At 31.4% G+C, this 24,945-nt stretch overlaps 2 protein-coding genes and 1 long non-coding RNA gene across 4 annotated transcripts; 2 read left to right on the top strand and 1 right to left on the bottom strand.

The window, feature by feature from the left end:
- The first annotated feature begins 2,140 nt into the window (after positions 1-2,140).
- LOC124932843 lies at positions 2,141-2,985 on the top strand. The gene is made up of 2 exons (XR_007098786.1): positions 2,141-2,619; positions 2,719-2,985. It is a non-coding gene; the product is annotated as an uncharacterized LOC124932843 (long non-coding RNA).
- A 1,910-nt stretch (positions 2,986-4,895) lies between these two features.
- Positions 4,896-9,978, bottom strand: LOC124929019 (probable phosphoribosylformylglycinamidine synthase, chloroplastic/mitochondrial). 2 transcript variants are annotated; one of them, XM_047469271.1, is made up of 5 exons: positions 9,838-9,978; positions 9,601-9,685; positions 9,448-9,520; positions 7,837-9,367; positions 4,896-7,727 (listed from the first exon to the last, which is right to left on the bottom strand). In XM_047469271.1, exons 3-5 carry the CDS (start codon positions 9,478-9,480, stop codon positions 5,074-5,076), a joined length of 4,218 nt encoding a protein of 1,405 aa, XP_047325227.1. In that variant the 5' UTR covers positions 9,481-9,520; positions 9,601-9,685; positions 9,838-9,978; the 3' UTR covers positions 4,896-5,073. The 2 variants fall into 2 exon arrangements, with proteins under 2 accessions (XP_047325227.1, XP_047325228.1); XM_047469272.1 differs by having other exon boundaries at positions 9,448-9,508.
- Positions 9,979-12,842: 2,864 nt separating this feature from the next.
- LOC124929355 (TBC1 domain family member 15-like) lies at positions 12,843-19,653 on the top strand. The gene is made up of 15 exons (XM_047469698.1): positions 12,843-13,020; positions 13,263-13,436; positions 13,544-13,595; positions 13,691-13,798; positions 14,425-14,509; positions 15,636-15,690; positions 16,424-16,819; positions 17,149-17,208; positions 17,610-17,708; positions 17,806-17,916; positions 18,059-18,130; positions 18,217-18,333; positions 18,550-18,699; positions 18,782-18,882; positions 19,123-19,653. Exons 1-15 carry the CDS (start codon positions 12,958-12,960, stop codon positions 19,451-19,453), a joined length of 1,974 nt encoding a protein of 657 aa, XP_047325654.1. The 5' UTR covers positions 12,843-12,957; the 3' UTR covers positions 19,454-19,653.
- The last annotated feature ends 5,292 nt before the right edge of the window (positions 19,654-24,945 follow it).

Genomic DNA, 24,945 nt, shown 5'->3' with positions numbered 1-24,945 from the left:
TTATCATCCACTTAATAATGGCCATGTTATATTAAATAACACAGTCCAAAGCCTGTTATTGCCAGCTAAACTTAAAGAGGAAGCCCACTACCTTCCATCAACATGTATGTGGTTGGAAAGTTGAATTTCTTTTCTTAATTTTATTTTAAGAAAATAAATTTTGATTTTTTGAGAGGAATATTGAAAACTTGATAGAGAATCTAAAATAAATAAAAGATCATGGGTTAAAAGGAGATATTTCAATGATCATTTTATAATTAAGAAATTGGTACAAAAAATCATAAAAAAATGTCTAGTTCAAATTGTGACATAAAATTTTGGAATCTTTTTTATAATTATATGTGATAAAAAATAAAATAAGATGAACTTAGAAAATCAACAATGACTTCTCTATTTTATAAGCTACATCACATTTTGTGATCATACTTGTTGAATGATGTCATTATTTGTATTGTTTTAGTTTAGTTCTAAATGAGTTTAGTCATATATATATGATTTCCCTATAAATGACATCTCACCCCATCTTAAGAAAAAGTATTATAAGGTGTTTGTAAGGTTTTAAATAGTCTTTTAAATAAAAGTATTAATTAATTAAGAAGATGTTTGTAAAGTTTTAAATCTAAGTGTCACATGATATAACAAATTGTGTCTCATAATTTATTTATTTATTAAGTCAATAATTAGCTAGGCATCACATATTAGTTAATATATGTTAATTAAAATAAAGAAAAAGAAAAGGAGATATGAATATATAGAAATGTTGATCCAACAACTCTTTACACTAACATTTTATGCTATTTCTTTGCACGTTCAAATAGTGGGGTACTCTTTCACGTGCTTCCATGTGAGTATCATTTTCTCCTAATTATATATACAATTTTTTCTAAATTAAGTTGGGATAATAATATAAACAGTAATGCACTAAATTATGTATATTAATTTAAACTTAAAATTTGACCATTAATAAAAAGATAATTATAAAGTCAACCACATATTCAAGTTTCACTCTTTAATTCTCAAACTTCATAAAATTTAACAAATTTATCTTTATGAAGTAATTGTTTAATTAACAAATTATTCATACCATATATTTTTTATTACTTGATATATACTCAAATAGTCATTTTTTAATAAATTTATACATTAGATTGATAGCGATTGTATGTGACATATCAACAAATGATAGATACCTCCACAATGGTTATATATCTTATATTCATTTAGATGAAAAAATATCGACAAGAGTGTGTATCAAACAAGACACTACGTAATATAGCTCGTTCAAAGAAAAAACACATTTTTTAATAAACTCCCAAATAATTTTAGTGTATTTTGATGTGCGACATTATTTTAATAAAAGAAAATAAATGTTTACATACATAAATATTTGTTATATTTTCTAAAGTGTTTTGAAGTGGTCGGTATTTTCTTTCTAAGGATGGGGAATTTAATTTATCTTTTAGAAAACAAACATAATTATAAATTAAGTTAGGACAATATTTTAATTAGCAAAATGTTATAAAGCTCGTGTAGAAGACATAATTTTAAATTTTGGATATATAATACACCATTTTAGATATGTTACATAATTTTTTAATATTAAAAATCTTTTTTATCTTATTTCTTTTTAATCATTCAATCACTTTATAAAATTTAAATATAAAAAATATTATAATAATTTAAGGAATTAAAAACCCAAATAACTTTAACTCTTAGTCAAATATTTTTTTATAAAAAAATACAATAATATATTCTTTATCATATCTTATTTTTTTCAATTATCCAATCACTTAATTTATCAATTAAAATATTCATAAAATATTATAAAAATTTAAATAAATAAAAATATTATAATAATTTAACTAATTAAAAATCCAAATAACTTAATTTTAAAAAAAAAATATATAAGAAAAATACAATAAAATATAAAATAATAACAACACTCCCAATCAAATATTTTCTTGATTATTTAATTAAAGAGGTCATGGTGTGTAATGAATTAGAAGGTGTTAAATCTGAATTATTTGAATGAGATTCCTAATTATATATAATTAAATCCCAATAATAATATTCTTCTCGGGATCGGGTTGTAGTATTCTCCTATAAATACTAACCCATAACCCTCATTTCTTTCGCACACACATTCCTCTCTCTCTCTAAAATAGGGAGCCTATTAGGGTTACTAGATGGCCTGCGATATTGATGGGTTCTTGAGATCATCAATTCATTATCATCGTCCACTCAATTTAAAGGGTCCCCCTCTTATCTTTCCACAGCTTTCTTGAACTGAATTATATGTAATTCATGTAGTCCATCTTCGACTACTAATTTATATATTCATTCATCCATCATTACAGTTCAATAAAGCTGTGGGAAGTTAAGGGTAGAACCTAAAAAACCTTAATTCCAGCTCTCTCTTGTTTGACACATTACTGTCTTTTGTTTTTTCAATGTTTTTTTTTGAAGAAATTTAGTTTAATCTGCCAATTCCCAGATCCAGATCTGACAATTCTTTACTGGGTATATATTATTATTGTTTTTTAAATCAGGGTTTACTTGTAGGTGCTAGATTAGCAAACTATCTTGTTTGGAACTTGATCATGGACTATATATGAGTGGGTAATTTGATTTTTCTTTTTTAACTTTTACCATCTTCATCAAATTTTTACTCTACTTAATTAGTAGATTTGATTATTTTATATCTTGTTTCTTTCTCAGTTGTTTCTTCTAGGCTTGCATGGCGGCATTTCAGCAGGTAGCTTGAGTTTGGACTTCCATGAAGACTAAAGACTTCATTTTTCTTGACTTGTTTTGAGAAGATGATCTTATTGTGTACTTATTTATTAAAAACCCTTGACATAAAATGATGGATATTTAATTATATGAAATAATAAACTATATATTTAATAATTAGCTGGTATATAATGGTGATTTGAGACAAGTTGACATCATTCAATTATGTTTGATTGGACCACATGAACTAGTACTTGAGAAAATTGCCTTAGCCATAGGCCATATATAAGCACCCTTTACCCTAGCTATGAAAATCTCTAAAATTGGAAGCTTAAAATCACTAATTAATGCCAAAGCTATGGAAATTTGGAGTAGTTCATGACTCATTTAGCATGTTAGTCACTAGTTTCAAAGATATGTTTTTATTACATTAATTGAATTATCAAGGGAAATAAATAAAAGGGAAGAAAAATCACATGCAAAAACTAACCATTTTAAGCACATTTCCTTAAATACATGCAAGTGAAACATATTGCATGCACCTTATAATTGTACATTGGATTAATTATTACATTAAAATGAAATTCATTAATTAATAGATTAGGTATTTCTATAAAGTAGAAGAAATTTGATAAAATATGGTCTCCATGTACAATAAATTATTCATGTTAAGTGATATTTATAACGAGATTTTCCTCGCAATTAATCCATTAGGTCACATCAGGACAATTCATCACATGTGACAACTCAATGCTTGAGACAATTAGCTGGGAATTAGTTGCAAATTTTGCATTGATTATAGTTTGTTTATGTCTTAATTCCTCAATTGTTTAAGCAAAAAAGTATTTTATGTTCATCTTTAATGGGTCAAACTTTTCTATTTGCAGGATCACTGTACCTTCAAAGTTAAACACAAACACATGATCACTTGTTGATTATTAATTAAATTAATTAATCCCATTATTTTAATTTCTTATATAGACAACAACCCTCCAAAGTCAAAAAGATAAGGTATTATTATAAGTCTCTTATGTTTTTGTTTCCTACTAAATTCCCTTAATGGTGATAATTAATAAATGTAAGTTTTTGTGTTAGTATAAGCTAGTTATACAAATAAGCCATTGACACTCTCTTATTCTCCTAATTTTTAACAAGTTTATTTAATTTTATTAAGGAGAACCCACATGAAGTTTTAATTTAAAGAAAAATCAATTAAAAAATTCGGATAATAATATATAACAATTATTATTATTTTTATTATGTATGGTTGCTTTCGCAACTAAAGGTTGTTTTGGGCCAAGATAATCTTTATAGATAATAATAATAATAATAATAATAAATTGAAATGAAAGGGAGGGAAAGGGTAAAGAAATGAAAAGCATCTTAAGGCAATGAATGTGATCACATTTATTGATATTTTACTTTATATTTGTTGTGTTAGTGATGGTAATTATACCAATTATGTGTATGTTAATGTCCCTTTCTTCCTGCCATGATTCATTCATTTGGTTATCATGTCTTGTCAAAATTCATAGCAAAATTAATCATGTGGGGTTTCTCTACTTTAAAATTAATGTATAAATATAATTTTAATCAGTACCATCAACAATTAATTAATTAGTGTCATTATTAGAAATCTAAAAAAGGAAGAAAAAACAATTGGCAAATGGCCAAAGTATTGAAGGACCCATATGCTTTTCTTGTGAAATTATGATAAATCTAGTAGAGCTAGTGATATGCCTCCTCAAAACTTAGCTTTCTTGTTTCAAATGGCTTAATTTTTACTTAACCCTCCAAAAACATGTAATAAATATGAGGTCTCAATCATCAACAACTAACAAGGGGCTACCCTATTTTCTTTTCCTGGTCCCATGATTAAATTTAATTAAAATTAGCTCTTATGGTCTAAAAGCAAATGACTAAAGCAATCAAGGACCCATATGCTTTTCTTCTTGTTCAAATTATTTTGTTTTTATAATGACAATTCAATATAGCTAGTGATGTAATTGTCACAAAAATCTTAATTTGGATATGCTTTAATGAATTTGTTACCGACATCCTAATAAATATTAGATAAAGATTGTCATCAAGATGATATTCTCTTGCATAACAATGGTTTAGACTTTTCATTTGTACCTGTCACATTAAAACACCCACCAATATTTAAATTTGAATTCAAAATCTTAAAGAGAACAAAAAAAACCCAAAATTTGCAAAATAATGTTACAATCTATGCATTTTGGACAGGGTGTGTAACTTTGAAATACCCAATATCCAAATTTAAGTTAATAAAAAACATGTTTTCAAACATTTAGGAAAAAACATTCAACTCAACTTGTATTAGGAAGAGCAGCACCATTCTCTAGCATTTTGGAACATTTTCAGCCATGGACTAGGACCTTTCTTATCCAAATTCAAGTTCTTAGGATACCACGGAAACTGCCATGTCAAAAAACATCGCTCAGGATGAGGCATCATTGCTAAATGCCTCCCATCCGGCGAACAAAGCGCCGCAATTCCCAAAGGAGATCCATTCATATTAAACGGATAAGTTTCAGTCACAATTCCATCGTCGTCACAATATCTAACCGGTGCCAAATTCGATTTCATCACATTTTCCAGTATACCATCATCTGGAAAATACGCTCGCCCCTCACCGTGAGCAGCCCAAACCCCGATCGTACTACCCTCCATTCCTTTCAACATTATGGCAGGAGAATCCTTAATGGTCACGTTTGTAAACCGACATTCGAACCGGCCCGACTCGTTGTGAATGAACCTCGGTTGTGATGGGTCTCCACCGGACCCAACAGAAGGACCTGGGACCCAACCCAATAGAGCCATTAGTTGACATCCGTTACAAACCCCCAAACTAAAGGTGTCTTTACGGTTGTAAAATTCTTGAAATTGCTTGAGCAGCGGTTGGTTGAATCTTATCGAAGCCGACCAACCTTTCGCAGAGTCTAGAACATCAGCGTAGCTAAAGCCTCCCACGAATGCGATTCCTCGGAAATCCTGTAACGATATCGAACCAGTAAGGAGATCCGACATTGTGATGTCCCACGGTTGAAAACCAGCAGCATACAATGCAGCCGACATTTCTCGATCCCCGTTGCTTCCTTCTTCTCTAATCACCGCTACTTTGGGTTTTACGGTTGCTGCAATAAATTTACTGTCAGTATAAGTCGGAGTAAACGTCAATGACCACGACGGTTCGTGCCTATTGTTTAACCCGTCCTTTTCCAAATCCACGCAGGAATCCAATCTTTGAAACTTTTCGAGGTGGAAGCTTGTTTCCTCCCATACATTTCTAAGGTTCGAAGTTTTCTCGGTCAAATGGCTTACCCCGTCCACGATCAACTTGATTACTGGTTCGGTAGTTACTTCTCCAATTATCTCGGACGAAATATGAGCTTTCTCAAGTCTTTTCGTTACCAGATCGAGTTTATTCTTGCTAACCTCGAGAACAAGTCCGAGCTCTTCTGAGAATAGGGTTTCGAAGAGGCTATTGTTGTTCGACGAAGTCAAGTTCAAACGAACACCCAAATTCCCAGCAAACGCCATTTCAAGCGCGGAAACAATCAAGCCACCGTCGCTGACATCGTGACCGGCTGAGATCAGATCGTCCGTGAGAAGATCCTGAACACCGTTAAACACAGTTTTCAAATAAGAAACATCGTCAAGATCGGGACAATCATCACCGACTTGATCAAACACTTGAGCGAGGGCGGATCCACCAAGACGTCGTTTCCCCTTAGCTAAATCAATGAAAATCAAGATTCCATCGTCTCCGAGTTTCAAATCGGGAGTAACTGTTTTCGTTATATCAGGACAAGTAACATAAGCACTTATTACCAGATTTCCAGGTGCCTTCACAATCTCCCCCGATGATTGGGCAGCCATTGACAAACTATCTTTCCCGCCATCAATAGCGATTCCAAGTTCAATCATTGCCTCCGATAGAGCAATAGCTGCATCATACATATCCGCCCCTTCCCCATCGAGTTTTGCTGCGTACATCCAGTTCCCACTCGCTTTCACATCAGAAAGCGACGTTACTTTCGCCCATACAAGATTTGTTAAAGCTTCCCCAACCGCTAGACGTGCCATCGCCTTCGGATTCAGCAAACCCTTCAAGGGTTGTTCCCCGATCGCACAAGCACCTCCGGTGAAGTTGTTATACGTTTGCGCGATAACCGCCACATCGGCGAGAGGAATCTGCAAGGGCCCGACCGTCTGCTGTTGCGCTACTAGCCCTGTCACGCATCTATCGACTTTCGTCGTCAAAAACCGCTTCGAACAGACTGAGGGTAATCTCATCACTCGCTTTAAAGCGTCCATAACCGTAATACCGGGAGCGATATCGAGCGGTTCCAGAACGGGAATTCTACGATGAAACTCGAACGTTTTCTGAGGCATATCGCCCAAAACTTTCTCAAGCTCAAGATCAACCGCGACATTTCCAACCGCCTTACTATCAACCAAAACGACGCGACCGTCGCCGCTAATTGTTCCGATAACTGCCATGAAAACCCTTTCTCGATTGCAGATCGACTCTAACAATCCACGACTTTCGGGTTTGATTAATATCGCATCCTGCTCTTGATATTCGGCTCCCCATATTTCTAAAACCGACATCGTTTGATCCCCAACTACAACTGCCCGAATATCGATTTCAGCACCCTTCGGATATATGATTTCCTTCACGACATTACAGTTCCCTCCAGCTCCCTGATCGTGAATACTAACAATCGGATTCTTCTCGCCCATTTCAGCGCAAGCGCGCACCACACGGTACAATTTCTGTGCCATTTCAGCATCGCCTCTTTGAACCGCGTTAAAATCGAGCTCAGCATCGTTCTGACCACTAACCATGCTAGACGCCGCTCCACCTCCCATTCCAATTCGATAAGCTGGCCCTCCTATCTTCACCACTAACATCCCGATTTCAGGTTCCTCTTTTGTTATATGAATGTGGTCAATCATCCCGATACCTGCACAGAAATTTAAAATCGCTAATACAGATATCCCAAAGGTTTGTACTTTTTGTTGTAATTGAATAAATGCCTCTTAAATAGAGAAAAAAGAAGAAGAGCCCAATACCTGCACTGAACATGATAGGCTTCAACCATTCTCTCCTTTCCCCATTCGGAAGCCTAGTCCCAAACGTTCTTGTATAACCCTGAATCAAAGGCTCTCCAAATTTGTTACCATAATCAGAAGCCCCGTTGCTAGCATCGATCAAAATCTGCAAAGGTGAAGCTAAATTCGACGGATAAACAAACGATGGATCTTCCCAAGGGGCATTAGATCCTTCGATATTAAGATTACCAACACAATAACCCGCTGTAGAAGCAACAACAAACGACCCTTTCCCAGTAGCATGAGTGTCTCTGATTCGACCACCTGCACCTGTTTCTGCACCGGGATAAGGTGCAACAGCACACGGGAAATTGTGGGTTTCGGCTGTAAACAGAACATCAAGATCACGAATAGAGATGTCAAGTGGAGAAGTGGATCCGGGCTGATTTGGTCGAAGCTGATTCACTTCGAAACCCTTGATTGCACTTGAATTATCCTTAAATCCAATCACAGAGTTGTTAAGGTTTGCCTGCAAAGTGCTCTTTACAATCTGCATTAATGTCTTGTTCATTGGCTGTCCATCAATGAGCATCTTACCAGTAAAGAACCAGTGCCTGCTGTGCTCACTATTAGATTGAGCAATATCGAAAAGCTCAACTGTTGTCGGATTGCGTTTTATATCATCCTTGAAAAGTTTGGTATAATATTCAAGATCTTGTTCGTCAAAGGCCAAACCCATTCTCTGATTGATCTCTTCCAATGCCTTTCGTCCTTCCTCCATAACAGGCACATGACTAACTTCCTCGGGGATTACATTCGTTTCAAATGATGTGAGTGTCTTCGTATATACACATTCTGTCATCCGATCATGAACAGTTGCAGCAAAATCATTTGTTATTTGATCCTGAGATAATCCATTTCCGGGGTTGAGAAAGAGCAGGTATCTTCTCGAGCGTTCTATTCTCGTAACTTCTGACAACCCACATGCCTTGCAAATAGATACAGCATTAGCAGACCAGGCTGTTGTGAAAGACAACCTGGGACCAACTTCAACTATAACTGTGTCTGAACCTGAGATGGTTTCATCGTTAAGAAAGCTATCTGTCGCCAAATTATCAGGCTCGTATGTTTCTCCAAGAAGCCACTTGAGGACCGAAAGTTTTTCATTTGAAAGCTCAGAAACAACCTCAATGTTGAAACATTGCTCAGTCTTCAAAGCGGTTATTTGATTTGAAACTTTTGTCTGAACAGATTTCAAGAGTTCAACAGTTGCACTCTCTTGAACCAATGGAATGCGGTAAAAATGTAGGACATTTCCGCCAACAGGAGAAATGTTCTTGGGTTCTTCATCAACTGAAGTGTCGACATTCAGCGAAATCACTGATTTAGCCTTCAATGAAGATGAAGATCTGAAGTCTGTAGATGATCTTGACAAAATTCGCTTATTGAACTGGTTTGCCAACGGAGTTTGGCAGCGAATCATAGCCCTAACCATCCTTTTTCGTTGAGGAGTTGAAGACTTTGTAAATAACCAACTTTGTTTATTCAAACCCTGCAAAGGTCAATTATTTTATATCATTAATCAGAGTTAAGTATAAGAAACCCATTAACATAAAATGAAAAGAAACCTACTTGCAGGGACATAATTTCACATGCAGACGCCATTGTTGCAGGAATTGCGAGTCTTCTCCTCCTTCAAGGAAAGCTATTAAACCAACATTAACACAAGAATTCAACTTTTCAACGATGATAAACACCACAGTCCAGTATAGATAAAGAAGCTACCTTTTATTTTTGCAACTACCGAACGAGAGAAAAAATAAAACTCAGTTCTGAAAATCGAATCAAACAAGCTTCAGAAAACGGATAGCTGCAAAGATGAACACAACCAGATAGATACCCGTTACTAAGAAACAAGAAACACGAACCCCCAAAGAAGGAGAAGTAACATTTCTAAGCATATTCATTCAACGAAGCTAAAGCTAGTATCGAAAAAAAACAAATTTAAGGTTTGAAACTTACAGAATCAAATCATTTTCCAAAAACGAAGCATATTATTCAGGTATTCCTCTTCAAGGAGATGAATCAGAGTTTTCCGACAAGATTACAGCTGCAAGAGGTTCAGGGTTTCGAAGAGGGGAAGGAGAGTGATAAGAGAGAATTGGGCTCGAACCAGTAAAGGCCAATTGGACCGAATTTATTTGTAAATTAAAATTGGCCCGTAATTTTTATTTTTTATTTTTCACTGTGCTGTAAAATATGGGTGGTGAACATTTAATTGGATTGAACCAACAAAAAAAACATTTAATTTGTTAGGTCGTATATAAAATTTTAATATAAAAACAATATATTATGATGAGATATAAGATTTATTTAAATAGTATAATTAAAATTTTATTGTAAATATATGAATTAATATTATGATTATTCAAAAAAAAAGACTGATATATTTTATATAATAAAAGATATTGTTTAACTTATTATTATATAATTGTTTTTTATTTAATTAATTATTATAAATTTAAACATATAAAAGGTTAATTATTCTATCTAATTAAGAATTACTTAATTCTTGCAAATAATGCATAAATGCATAATTCCTTAGGTGAGTGAAAACAGGACGGATCGGTTCAATAATTTATCCATGTAAGCTATAAATTTATTTGTTATAAATAACTTAAATATATATTTTTTATAATGCTAAATGATGTAATTTTTTTAAAGACAAAACTAAGTTATGTTTTTTGACTTTAAATTTAAAATTACTAAACTAGTCAATCAATTATATAGATAGTTACTTTAGAAAAATTTCTCAGTTTTGTTAATGTACCACTTGGTCCACTTCATGCAATAATTTTTTATTTTAGCATTTTTTCTTAGAAGCATTTTTTTTAGAAGATAAGCTTTGCTTCTTCTCCACCGTATACTTTAATTAATGTGTTTACAATGAAGGCTAAATACACAATATTGGTCAACATACGAATTAATATCAAATCGAAATTTTACATATAAAATTTATATCTAACAAGTAATTCAGTGATTAAGTGATCAAATTTTACACTTGAGTTTAAATCACAATTAATTTGAATTTGAGAGTGACATTATAATGATTAAATGACAATAATTATGGTTTATATGAATGATGAGGAATGTGAGAATTATTTTTAGTCTATTTTATTATAGTGTTTTACTATATAATGTTTATTAATTGAATTAAATATTTATTAAATGATTTTTTTTTTAAGATTATTAATTTCAAATTGAAAATATTAATTGTAAAAATTATAATATACTACCAATATTTCACAACTTATTTCATCACATTTTATTAATCCTTACAACATAAAGAGCATTATACTTGACAATAAGGCGCATTGATGCGGAGTGTATTTATCATTTCTATTGTGTTATTTTGGAAAAAAAATTATTATCATTCTATTTGTTCTGTTTCGAAAATTCCTGCGATACCGTTTATAATTCATCCTCTACAAATTTAAAAAAAAATATTATGATAAGAAGATAATTTTATATAATATATAAAAAAAAGTATTATGGTAAAAAAACAAACTTAAAACTCTTATAAAATGTGAATAAATAAATGTATTGATGATATTATATATTTAATTATGTTTATTAGTTTTGAGACGGGAACACAAGTAACACAATTATAATCAAAACTCATCATCACTCAATTGTCGGTCAAACTGGAAAAAAAATCTCATAATAATAATTGTGATAGAAAATTATGGACCGATTATAATTACATTCTTAGTAGAGACCAAATTTAAATTTACGGATAAAAACATTTTAAGTACATTGTGTTTTAAGAAAAAAAATATTTTCCCCGTGTTTAAAAAATAAAAAAAATATATATGTATTTATCTTCGACCAAATTTTTGGTGACCGGTGCTGAGGTGACAATTTTAAATCAAAAGTGATGTAGGCGAGTCTATAAATCTTAGCTCTGAAAACTTTGATGATTTTTCGAAATTCGAGTAGGAGACGTTAGTTGTAAGTTCGTGTTTTTTTTTCACCGATAACTTTAGTGATTCTTTGAATAATTTAATTGGTGATGATCCTAACAATTTCAATTTTCCCTTCAATGTTTGTATAGTTTATATAATCTATAAGTTATTGCAATTGGATCTATATATACTATAAATATGAAATTATACTAACATTGATCTTTGATAAACTCTAAATCTAACTTCTTCATTTTTATGAGTAATTTTCTATTATCCGATTCATTATAAGCTAATTTCTTATTTGTTTCTTTACTAGACAATAATGTATTCTTATCTGAAATCTCAAAATTAAGATGAACGTATGAAGTCAGATGTCGCAACGATATTTGATATTTCTTCATCATATTAGCTGAAATACTTATGTTTAGATCACTCATTGACAATCTCAATTTTTTCTGGTCATTGAAGAAGGTGAATTTTTTGTCGCTTAATGCTATTGACAACGTTCATTTTTGTGTTTGACCAATCGCATTTTTCCCCAAATCAGAAACTTTAATAATCTTTTCCGACTACGATTCAATTTTCAATTGTGAATTCTCTAAAAAAAAAATAAAAATCAATAAATCAGACTCTATGTTGTCACGTCATATTACCACGTCAACGCTGGTCACCAAAAATTTAGTCGGAGGTAAATATAAATACTTTTTTGAGTTTTTATTTTGAATTAAGGAGAATTAACATGACACCCCACAGCCATAACCCTCTGCTTCAATTCAAAACGCTTCATCGAAATCTTTTTAAATATTTTTTAAACACATACTTAATTGTCTTTATCCCTTCAATTTATATAGAAATATATATAATTAATCTTATCCGGAGATAACCCTCGTTCTTAATTTATTAATCTCATTCATTGTTAAACAAATAAATAAGTATAAAATACAAAAGAAGAGTATAATAATTTATTTATTTATAAGGAAATGGAATAAAAAAACAGTGAAAATGTAGAAAAGGCGGCCCAGCGAACATCATCACATTTGCCCATCAGTCCGTCCTGTTTCCATTTTCTTAATATCGAAGGAAGTTAAGTTAAGTTAACCTCATCATATTGATGCCCCCTCTCTAAATCACAACCAAACTCGTTTATTTCTCACTAATTTCCTGCATCTCACCGGCGATGTTAGAAATCGATTTACACGATTTGTCCGACGATGCTGATTACGCCGCCTCTCAACAGCAAGTAAGCTATCATCTATCCAAAATGCAATATCCCATTTTATCTAACTAAATACTTCTTCCTTCTATCATCTATCCTCAATTTGAACAACCCAATATCTATGTTTTGCTTTAGTTACCGAATTCACGAGGTGGTCGATCTTCTTTAACTGGATTTAGATTTCAAAACTATAAACTTTATGATATCGATCGGCATTGATTGAATTGGTAGTTGACTATGTGTCTTGTTTGTACAATATCTTTTAGGGTTCGGTCAATTTGTTGCGGACCAATAGCTCTAAGAGGAGCTCATCGACTGAACTAGATGGTGCTGAAGTTGTTTACTTGAAGGACAACGTTGCAATTCACCCAACTCAATATGCTTCGGAAAGGATAAGCGGTCGCTTGAAGTTAATTAAGCAAGGATCTTCCTTGTTCATGGTAACTAATTGTACTCTTGAGTTAGAAACTTTATGTGTGGCTCTAGATCTTTCTGTTGATATCACCAAGTTCTATGATTTATGAAGTTTTTTTAATTTTTATGGTAGACTTGGATCCCGTACAAAGGATTGACGCCAAATCCAAGGTTGTCTGAAATGGGTATGATCAATCTTCAGTTTCATGTCTGCATTTGAAATTGTTAAAGGAATGTATCTTGATAATGACTTAATTTTTTATTTCTCTATCTTACACAGACATGAATCTTTACACCATCCGTGCAGTTCCCTTTACAGATATCAGGTCAATTCGAAGACACACTCCTACACTTGGGTGGCAATATGTGATTGTGGTTTTGTCATCAGGTAATCCTTTGTTGTTGAAGACCATAGGGCTTCAGCATTTGCAAGACTCTGCCATGTGCGGCTTCATTTTATATTTAGTGTTTGTAAACGTGGTTTTGCATTTCGTCCTCATCATATGATATTATTCTTGCAATTTTTATTATAAACTGCACTTTTTCAGCAATTTATCCTGATTATAATAGTTCTATAGTTACAATTTTTTCAAAACAATATATATGTGAATAAATCAGATGGTTCAGGTGTGGGTAGTTTATCATGATTTTTTTTCTCTATTCTTTATTTTTGTTAGGTTAAAGAAAATTTTGTATTTATTCTTCATGTCCTTATAAGCAAATTTTCACATATTCCGTTAAGATAGTTTGCTACTAAACAGATTTGATATTATGTGTGCTAATAAGATAGCTTGCTTCCTAGCAATGATTTTGCATGATGTAAACTGACCATTGATGGCGAGACAATTGACATTCTCATGCTCTTTTTCTCTTAGTGTTGTTTTAAGCTTGTGCATGTGACATATAATTGTTCATCTGAAGTATCTTTTCAGCAGATAGCCAATACTAGCAAGCAAAGAAGTTCCCTGTCCTTTTATTTAGTATGTTAATATTACTGATTGCAAACTTCCACAGGACTAGCGCACCCGCCTCTGTACTTTTACAACGGTGGAGTTAAAGAATTCCTTGCTACCATCAAACAACATGTTTTCCTTGTGAGGTTAGTTATTATGTAGCCTTCGTTCACTATGGAGAGCTTTCTTGGGTGTTCACTAGGGAATAAGTCCGGGAAAGTAACTTGTTTTGATATGAAGTTAACTGAAAGATACTACTATGTTCTAAATAATAAATTTACATCTTGGTGCTCGACTCTTGTGAAAAGACTATATGAGTTTACACACAGTAATTGGTGTTGATCATGTATTTCATTTGATTGCTTTTATTGTTTTTCCGATAACGTTTGTTAGCAGAGAATGTGCTATCTAGCTGAATACGTAAGTGTTTTCTTTAATTGCTTATTCTGCGGGATTTAAATATAGAAGCTAGTCTTCTTTCTTGATACTGATACTCAGACAGACCATGATGGAAGTTTTACTTATATTAAGTACTCGTAAATTACCAGCAAAGAGTTGCAAAAAGGGTTCATTGAGGAACTAACAGAATCAAGGGAATCTAGGGTTCTTGTGAAGCACTTGATTGCTCAACTAACTGATACAATACCTAAATTTATTTCAAAGAAAAAGGTGAGAAGTGATCCCTTTAGAAAAAAAAGTAGACAAGAGAAGAAAGCCCTTAGGAAGAAGATTCAATTCATATTCAACATACCTATTACAACATATCTGCTAAAATTAACAGTACTATATTTCTAACTGAAAATAGCTGTTAATTAATAACTAACTACTAGTTTTACTATTAACTGCCTTTAACAACATTACTAACTACCTAATATCTATCTCCAACTTCCGTTCTCATGCATGGATTATCTACGGGGAAAGTATATGCATGTTGCCTGGAGAAATCATCCTGAAAGGAGATTAGTCGCACTCCGAAGGAGAAACAGAAACCAGCCTTCTAAAAAAAAAGTTCTTGTTGGGATAAATAGACATGGAAAATTGGTTATCTTTTCATAACTTCAAGTGCTGTTATTTAAACCCCACATGTTGCATGATCTTATGTTTGGTTGTATTAATCATGCTTGGCATTATTGCTTCTTTTCATCTGATTTGGCACATTATCATTTATAAACTTCATATGGAAAAATCTGTTTTACAGATTTTATTTATTTTAATGCCAAGTCAGTAGATCAGTCCTTTTTCTAGAATTTAACAGTGTACCTCTTTTGTCAGGTCTGCTGAAGATGCAAATGTTTTCCTCGTGAATGATTTTCAACATCCTTTACAGGTAGAATCCAATAAAGATTTTGATGTGCTTTTTTGGAGAACATTCTATTGTATTTTGTCTAATAGTTGAGGTCTAGATATCGGTGATGGAGGATTCTGTGTACAATGTCACCGTTATAAGTGGAATCATATACTGTTACATCATCTATTATTAAACCTGCAATAGTAAGAGAAAATTATCAGGGTATTGTTTAGATGGAGCCAACCAACCCTAAAGCCGTAACCTAGTAGGCAACTTTAGCTTTTGGCCATAAGTTATCGAATACAGAGAAGAAGAATATACTGATTTGAAAGTGTAAAGGCTACATCAGATAATACATCCACTTCTCTTCTGAAAAAACCCTGAATGTCTTTTGGTGATGTATCATCATGTATAGTAACATATTGTTTGTCATGCTTGGCTAGTTTGAATTAGTAGTTGAGCTTCTCTTCTTTGACGATTATATTAGAATCAAATAAACTTTTATCCATAGAACTGAATATTGACCATACTCTGGTTGTTTCCAGAATATCCAGATTCTATTTTGTTCCAGTAATATCTTAGGGACTTCTTCGAGTTCCGTATAGACCTTATCTATATGAATCAGGTTACAAGGGTTAGTTAGTGAGATTCTAATTACATGTTTCTGACTATTCCATACTTGTATCTTTACTGCTTCCCCATTTAAAATTTTGCCAATAAATTACTGTTTGATTGTTATTCTGTAGTTCATGGATTTTTTATTCTCATACAGAGGACTCTTTCCTCATTGGAAATGCCAGGCGCAGTTTCTGTTGCGAATGGGCTTTCTTCATCTGGCCCATTTACTGGGTCAAGCTCCAGAGAAAATCAAGAGAAAAATGATAGAGGAACCTTTAATGGAAATGCCAGCCACTTCACACAGAATGGAAAGCAGAGATATAAGAGTCAGGATCCTGCTCGTGATATTTCAATTAATGTGTTGGAGAAATTCTCTAAGGTTACAAGATTTGCTAGGGATACCACTTCACAGATCTTCCGAGAAATTCATGGAGATGCTAGAGATAGGAGGTCCCATGGCCCATTTCTTGAAGATTTTCCTAAACCTGTAGCATCCATTGATACACAAAAAGTTCCTGAAGAAACTCCTGTGCCTTCAGATCCTGTGGAGGTAATTGTTATTTTTTCTTGCTTCAGTATTCTTGTTGCATACTGTTTCATGGAGAATTTTATTATTTGTTTGTTAGAAATCCCGGGTCAAATACTCAAATATACCCTCTCAATCTTATTTTAATTAACTTCCATTTCCTGCACCAGCAAGGGTGTTGGTATGTTTTTGTGAACAAATGATGTGTATATAAATAAATTCATGATATGGTCATGGGTTCAATTTCATAGCAATACTATATTTTGTCGGTGCATGTGACTGCTCCTTAATTTATATGGTAAATATTAGACATCTTATTGGCAATTTTCACATCTTTATTGGCAATTTTGCAGCTCGATAAATTGACAATAGTCTGGGGACAACCACGCCAGCCTCCTTTGAGATCTGAAGAGGTTAGAATGCAATATTTTATCATAAGTTAGATGTTCTTGTTGACATAAGTTCAACCCTTCAATTTAAACATATTTACATTGGTAACTACTGTTGTCACATCTAATTGCAACTACTACACCAATTTGTTTACTCTCGCCTTCAATTAATCCTATTCATAGTTCAACAGGAACTCATGTTGTATCTGTCAAATGCACCATACCAGTTAATAATTTGGTGATCTTAATTATTATATCTCATATCTGAATGATAAGTACTTAATTTAACCAATCTATATATAAGCTGTCAGAATCATGGCCTAAACAAATAACATTCTTGACAGATATAGGTTTGTCTGCATATAATTTTGAAATTTCTTTTCGTGTTGTGTTCCATACCCATAATACTTGACCGCCGTTTGCAGTGGTCTAGCTTTCTGGACTCTGAAGGAAGAATTTTGGATCCCAAAGCCTTGCAAAAGAGAATATTCTATGGAGGAGTTGACTACAAATTAAGGCGTGAGGTTTGTATACTTTATATACGAGCAGATTATGTAAATATGTATATTTTTTATGCATTTGGTGTCTAGTTAAAATACTTAACTACTACTGCAATTGCAGGTCTGGCCATTATTACTGGGATATCATGCATTTGATTCAACATATGCAGAGAGGGAATATCTTGTTTCTGTGAAGAAAGCCAAGTATGAAACCATAAAAAATCAGTGGAAGGTTAGTCTCTAGCATCAATTTCTTCATGATTTATCCTTTCCCATTTTTTCCAATCTATATATATATATATATGGCAATTGCCAGGTAGTGTCAATTACTTAATGTTTGGCATAATGAACTGAAGTTTTCTTTTTCTTGTCAGAGTATATCTTGGGAACAGGCAAAAAGGTTTACAAAGTTTAGGGAGAGGAAAGGTCTCATTGAAAAAGACGTGGTACACCGAAAGTTTCATTTCTTTCTTATAAAGTGAAGGTCTATATTGGAACTGTGAACTGATTCTTATTGAATTGTCATTGGTAGGTAAGGACTGACAGATCACTCTCATTCTATGATGGTGATGACAATCCAAATGTCAACCTTTTAGGTGACATATTGCTCACGTACTCATTCTACAACTTCGACCTTGGTTACTGTCAGGTACATGCTTCTTATTATTAGCATATATGATTATGATTTCATATTGCTGATGGAAAAAATTGGAGTTGGCTTGGATTTTCCAACTTTCTTCGAATCTTGTGTGATTTCAAAGATTGGATAGTTTTCTTGGAAAACTATTGTACCTTTTCTATTCAATCTATCATTTTTTTTAAATGCTTCTATGGGCATGAGTAACCATTGTTCCTCTTCTTACAGGGAATGAGTGATTTCCTTTCGCCTATATTGTTCATAATGCAAGACGAGTCTGAATCATTTTGGTGTTTTGTTGCACTGATGGAACGTCTTGGACCAAACTTTAACCGTGACCAAAATGGAGTGCACTCTCAACTTTTTGCATTATCAAAGGTATATATATCATCTTTATTTATGTCCTCTGTTTTATTGAATTATTTTCCCTGCTGCTATAATTTTTTTTTCGTAATGACAGTTGGTGGAGTTATTGGACAGTCCATTACATAATTACTTCAAGCAGAATGATTGCTTAAACTACTTCTTTTGCTTTCGCTGGGTCCTCATTCAGTTCAAAAGGCAAGTTCATTGCTTTAATGCATAAGGTTTTTATTTGAAATAAGTTCATTGACTAGTGTTACTTAAAGCCACTTATTTAGATTCAGCTATTCGGTAAGCTATGAATTACTTCACTGTAAGGGTAAAATAGTCATTTTCTAACACTAGTTTCTAATTTTATCAAATCAACTTACATGCTAAGGACTTCAATTCAGTTATTTTTTTGACTGACCTACTTACTGGCCTTTTATATTTGTTTAGGGAATTTGAATTTGAAGGAACGATGCGGTTATGGGAAGTATTGTGGACTCATTACTTGTCGGAGCATCTTCACTTATATGTGTGTGTCGCCATCTTGAAGAGACAAAAGAATAAGATAATTGGGGAGGAAATGGATTTCGATACTCTGCTCAAGTTCATAAATGAACTGAGCGGCCATATTGATCTCGATTCAGCCCTAAGAGATGCAGAGGCACTGTGCATATGTGCGGGTGAAAATGGACCGGCTTGCATTCCACCTGGAACTCCTCCTTCATTGCCCGTTGAAGATGCTTCGTTTTACAATCAACAAGACCAAGATGATGTATTGTAAACTTGGCGGTTATATCAAGTTGGTTTTCGTACGCTCTGTAATGATAATAATAAATATGTGTACACGATTTGTATATCGCCCTAGCTATAAGAACTTCTTATTCAAATCTTTCTATTAGTTTATAAGTTGCTTTTATTTTGGTTAACTGTCTATATATATTGGTCCTGCTTGGAAACATTATTATTTATGTTTGTGTATCTGTATTCAGATGAAAAACAAGGAATAAATTTTGTAGTATGTTTCTGTCTAAGTTTAGTTTGTAATTTTCAAATAGGACCATTATTGGCAACTACCCTCTAATAATTGATTTTATCTAATTGTGTCACTAATTTAATATGGCAAATATTTGATTAAATTAAGTTGTTACACTTTTGGAAAAAACATATGAAGATAAAGAAAGTCACGGGTTGAGATTGAAAGTAAGAACATATGATATATATATATTATTATATTTACATTCAACATCTTTTTTAATTATATCATTCAAATTATCATCTAAAACATTTGGATAAGTATACCATATATTAAATAATATTATAGTATAACTATATTTTAATTTAATTTTAAGAAATTAGATTACTATAATTGAATTAATATTAAATTAATTTATTTTTAAAAACAATAAAATTTGCTAAGGTTAAAATACAGAATAAATATCTTAAGAGTTTAGCCTCAAATATGTTTAAAATGAAATAAATAATCGTTTATTTTTTTTGAATTTTTTATAATTATTGTTTGAATTTAATTTTTAAAATAAAAATTTCATTATTTCGTACAAATTTTTTTTAAATCTCGTACATTTATCATACTTTTACCAATTTTTTCGGTATACTGAAAAAAATTAATATTTTTTTTTTATAGTTACTCATATTTTGATTCAATAATTTTCTCATCCTATATGAAATATAAATTATTAGTATATAAACATTTAAGCTAAGACTTTTTTTATTTATTTTAAAAATTCATAATTCCATAATGATGATATCCAACTTGAACTAACTCGTGGTTTTAATTTGCATCTTAGACATTCCTTCAACATTATCCTAAAGGGGCTATCATTATTTGTTATATTAAAATTAAAAGTTTGAACAATAAATTAATTTGAAATTTAATTCACTGAGACTTAAGTGATCATATCAAAATTACATCGGTTAGGAGTTGCTACAATTATATATATTTTTGTTTCACTATCTACGTAGTATCTAAAAATAGAAGCTAAATTATATTTCAATTTTATTTGTTTATATAAGCATGCATATACAAATCAACAAGATCTTTGTAATATTGTATTTGTATATAAGCCTTTTCAATTCAAAGTCTTAAAGCAAGGATATAGTAATAGTTGTAATCAAGTACACCAAACAACCATTAAAGTGATCATAATTGTCTTAGAATATTTTAATCCATTAAAAATATAAGATAACTAATTCATTTAAATATTTTATTCAATTTTATTTCAACTTCTATATGCACTAATATTACAAAAACAAACTAAGTACCTTAACTTATGAAATTGACATAACAACTTGTAATCAGGGTCGGCCTTGGGTAAATCTAGCAACTCCGGGTTAGGGCATCCCACATGCAATGCAGGTAGCCCATTTAATAAATAAAAAAGATATTTCTAGTATTTTTTAAATATAAAAAGATTCATCCGAGTAGTTTATAATGAAAATATAAAATTATTAATTGATCATGTGTTTTAATCTCATCAAAAAATTATATTTTTATCAAATTTTTTTAGTTGTCAAAATTCATGTTTCCTTAGGTTAACCCAAACTCGGTACTTGTAATAAATCAATAAATTTATCAAATTAATGATATTCAAACCAATTGTTTATAAAAAGAAGAGGTGATAATTAATTATAAGTAATAAAATAGGCATGCCATAAAAAACTCCAAATTTATAAGCTTAAAAATTAACACATTTTTTTTTTCCAAGAAGCACAAAAAAGATTTAAAGAAATAAAATATAATTCCTAATTCTTCTAATAAGTTCAAACAAAACTAAATAAATGGAATGTATCTTTTGTTTTCCTTAATGAGTAAGTTTGATTTACCTTTAATTTTTGTATGAGCAGAATCCTGATCAGATCTATCGTTTTAACCTGAAACAAAAACAACATAGAATTAGAACATATTTATTGTAATAATGATTTATTCAAGATAAACATAGAGCAAAACACTATAAAGAACAAATCTAAATTAACATAAAATATGAATATTTGAAGGTTATAATCGTGCAACTAAGTAATGATAATTAATGAGGGATAAGTTAAGTCTTTTTTGGAATAATGTTCAAATTTGTGTTAATAGAAAATGAAAGATAAATATTCAGGTGTTTCTCACCTAGTTTGTTTGCCGTTAAGTATGATCAGATGAAGTGACACGTAAGCAGACTTTTAATCCAATCTGATGATAAATCCACGTGTCATATCCTGAAAGCACAAGATATTATTTTATTATTATTATTATTATTATTCTAATCCGAATATATTATATTTTTGTTTTAATTAATTTAACTAGTATTTAAAATAGAAGCTAAATTATATTTCAATTTTATTTGTTTATATTTTTTTTATGAATTCTTATTTTTATAATTTTCTTTTGTGTCTAATCCGGACGTCTTATTTAGATGCAATTAAGATTTTTAAAAATGTGTCCATAACATATTGACAAACTATTGAAGTGTGCAACATATGAGGTAAAGAAAATATATTTACTAATCTATATATATATATATATATATATATATATATATATATATATATATATATATATATATATATATATATATATATATATATATATATATATATATATATATATATATATATATATATATGAGAAGTGATAGAGTGATGGAATTTAGTAAGGGAATTTGGTGAGGGAATGACGTGGCATCACCATCATTGGTTGGAAAATGTAAAAGTGAGAGGAAAGAGAGAAAAGAGATAAATTATTTGATTTTTTCAGCGAATAAGATTATACCACATCATTCCCTCATCAAATTCCCTCACCAAATTCCCTCACCTAATCATTTCTCATATATATATATATATATATATATATATATATAATGATACTTAATTTTTAAAGTTTCCGGATTGTCAGGTCGAGAGCTGTGGTTAATTTGGATACTTGCGTCGGATTGTGGGTTGACCCGCCTTTAAATTTAAAACGGTTAAAAATAAAATTAAAAATGCTAGAGGTATGTTTCGAACTTGCAACCTAACAAAACAAGTACAACTCTTTAACCAAGTAGATTATAAAGACTTTATATTTTAAATTCAATACCAAATTTGATAAATGCGGGACGTTTTAATATTAATATAAGTTCAACTTTTTAACTAATTTTTGATAAATGCTTAATTTTTGAAGTGTCCGGATTGTCGGGTCGAGAGCTGTGATTAATTTGGATAATTGGGTCGGATTGTGGGTTGACCCGCCTTTAAATTTAAAACGGTTAAAAATAAAATTAAAAATGCTAGAGGTATGTTTCGAACTTGCAACCTAACAATACAAGTACAACTTTTTAACCAACTAGGCTACAAAAACTTTTTTTTTTAAATTCAATACCAAATTTAATAAACGCGGGACGTTTTAATATTAATATAAGTTCAACTTTTTAACTAACTAATCTATATATATATAATGATGCTTAATTTTTAAAGTGTCCGGATTATCGGGTCGAGAGCTGTGGTTAATTTGGATACTTGGGTCGGATTGTGGATTGACCCGCCTTTAAATTTAAAACGGTTAAAAATAAAATTAAAAATGCTAGAGATATGTTTTGAACTTGCAACCTAACAATACAAGTACAACTCTTTAACCAACTAGGCTACAAAGATTTTATATTTAAAATTCAATACCAAATTTGATAAACGCGGGACGTTTTAATATTAATATAAGTTCAACTTTTTAACTAACTAATCTATATATGTATATAATGATGCTTAATTTTTAAAGTGTCCGGATTGCCGGGTCGAGAGCTGTGATTAATTTGGATACTTGGGTCGGATTGTGGGTTGACCCGCCTTTAAATTTAAAACGGTTAAAAATAAAATTAAAAATGCTAGAGATATGTTTCAAACTTACAACCTAACAATACAAGTACAACTCTTTAACCAACTAGGCTACAAAGACTTTATATTTTAAATTCAATACCAAATTTAATAAACGCGGGACGTTTTAATATTAATATAAGTTCAACTTTTTAACTAACTAATCTATATATATATATATATAATGATGCTTAATTTTTAAAGTGTCCAGATTGCCGGGTCGAGAGCTGTGGTTAATTTGGATATTTGGGTCGGATTGTGGGTTGACCCGCCTTTAAATTTAAATCGGTTAAAAATAAAATTAAAAATGCTAGAGGTATGTTTCAAACTTGCAACCAAACAATACAAGTACAACTCTTTAACCAACTAGGCTACAAAGACTTTATATTTTAAATTTAATACCAAATTTGATAAATGCGGGACATTTTAATATTAATATAAGTTCAACTTTTTAACTAACTAATCTATATATATATAATGATGCTTAATTTTTAAAGTGTCCGGATTGCCGGGTCGAGAGCTGTGATTAATTTGGATACTTGGGTCGGATTGTGGGTTGACCCGCCTTTAAATTTAAAACGGTTAAAAATAAAATTAAAAATACTATAGGTATGTTTCGAATTTGCAACCTAACAATACAAGTACAACTCTTTAACCAACTAGATTACAAAGATTTTATATTTTAAATTCAATACCAAATTTGATAAACGCGGGACGTTTTAATATTAATATAAGTTCAACTTTTTAACTAACTAATCTATATATATATAATGATGCTTAATTTTTAAAGTGTCCGGATTATCGGGTCGAGAGCTGTGGTTAATTTGGATACTTGGGTCGGATTGTGGGTTGACCCGCCTTTAAATTTAAATCGGTTAAAAATAAAATTAAAAATGCTAGAGATATGTTTTGAACTTGCAACCTAACAATACAATTACAACTCTTTAACCAACTAGGCTACAAGGACTTCATATTTTAAATTCAATACCAAATTTGATAAACGCGGGACGTTTTAATATTAATATAAGTTCAACTTTTTAACTAACTAATATATATATATTTATATATATAATGATGCTTAATTTTTAAAGTGTCCGGATTGTCGGGTCGAGAGCTGTGGTTAATTTGGATACTTGGGTCGGATTGTGGGTTGACCCGCCTTTAAATTTAAAACGGTTAAAAATAAAATTAAAAATGCTAGAGATATGTTTTGAACTTGCAACCTAACAATACAAGTACAACTCTTTAACCAACTAGGCTACAAAGACTTTATGTCTTAAATTCAATGCCAAATTTGATAAACGCGGGACGTTTTAATATTAATATAAGTTAAACTTTTTAACTAACTAATATATATATATATAATGATGCTTAATTTTTAAAGTGTTCGGATTGCCGGGTTGACCCGCCTTTAAATTTAAAACGGTT

The sequence above is a fragment of the Impatiens glandulifera genome, chromosome 3 (genome assembly GCF_907164915.1).
Source record: "Impatiens glandulifera chromosome 3, dImpGla2.1, whole genome shotgun sequence".
NCBI lineage: Eukaryota > Viridiplantae > Streptophyta > Magnoliopsida > Ericales > Balsaminaceae > Impatiens > Impatiens glandulifera.
The sequence above is the reverse complement of the archived record's forward strand: the minus strand, read 5'-3'. Positions and strand labels throughout refer to the sequence as shown.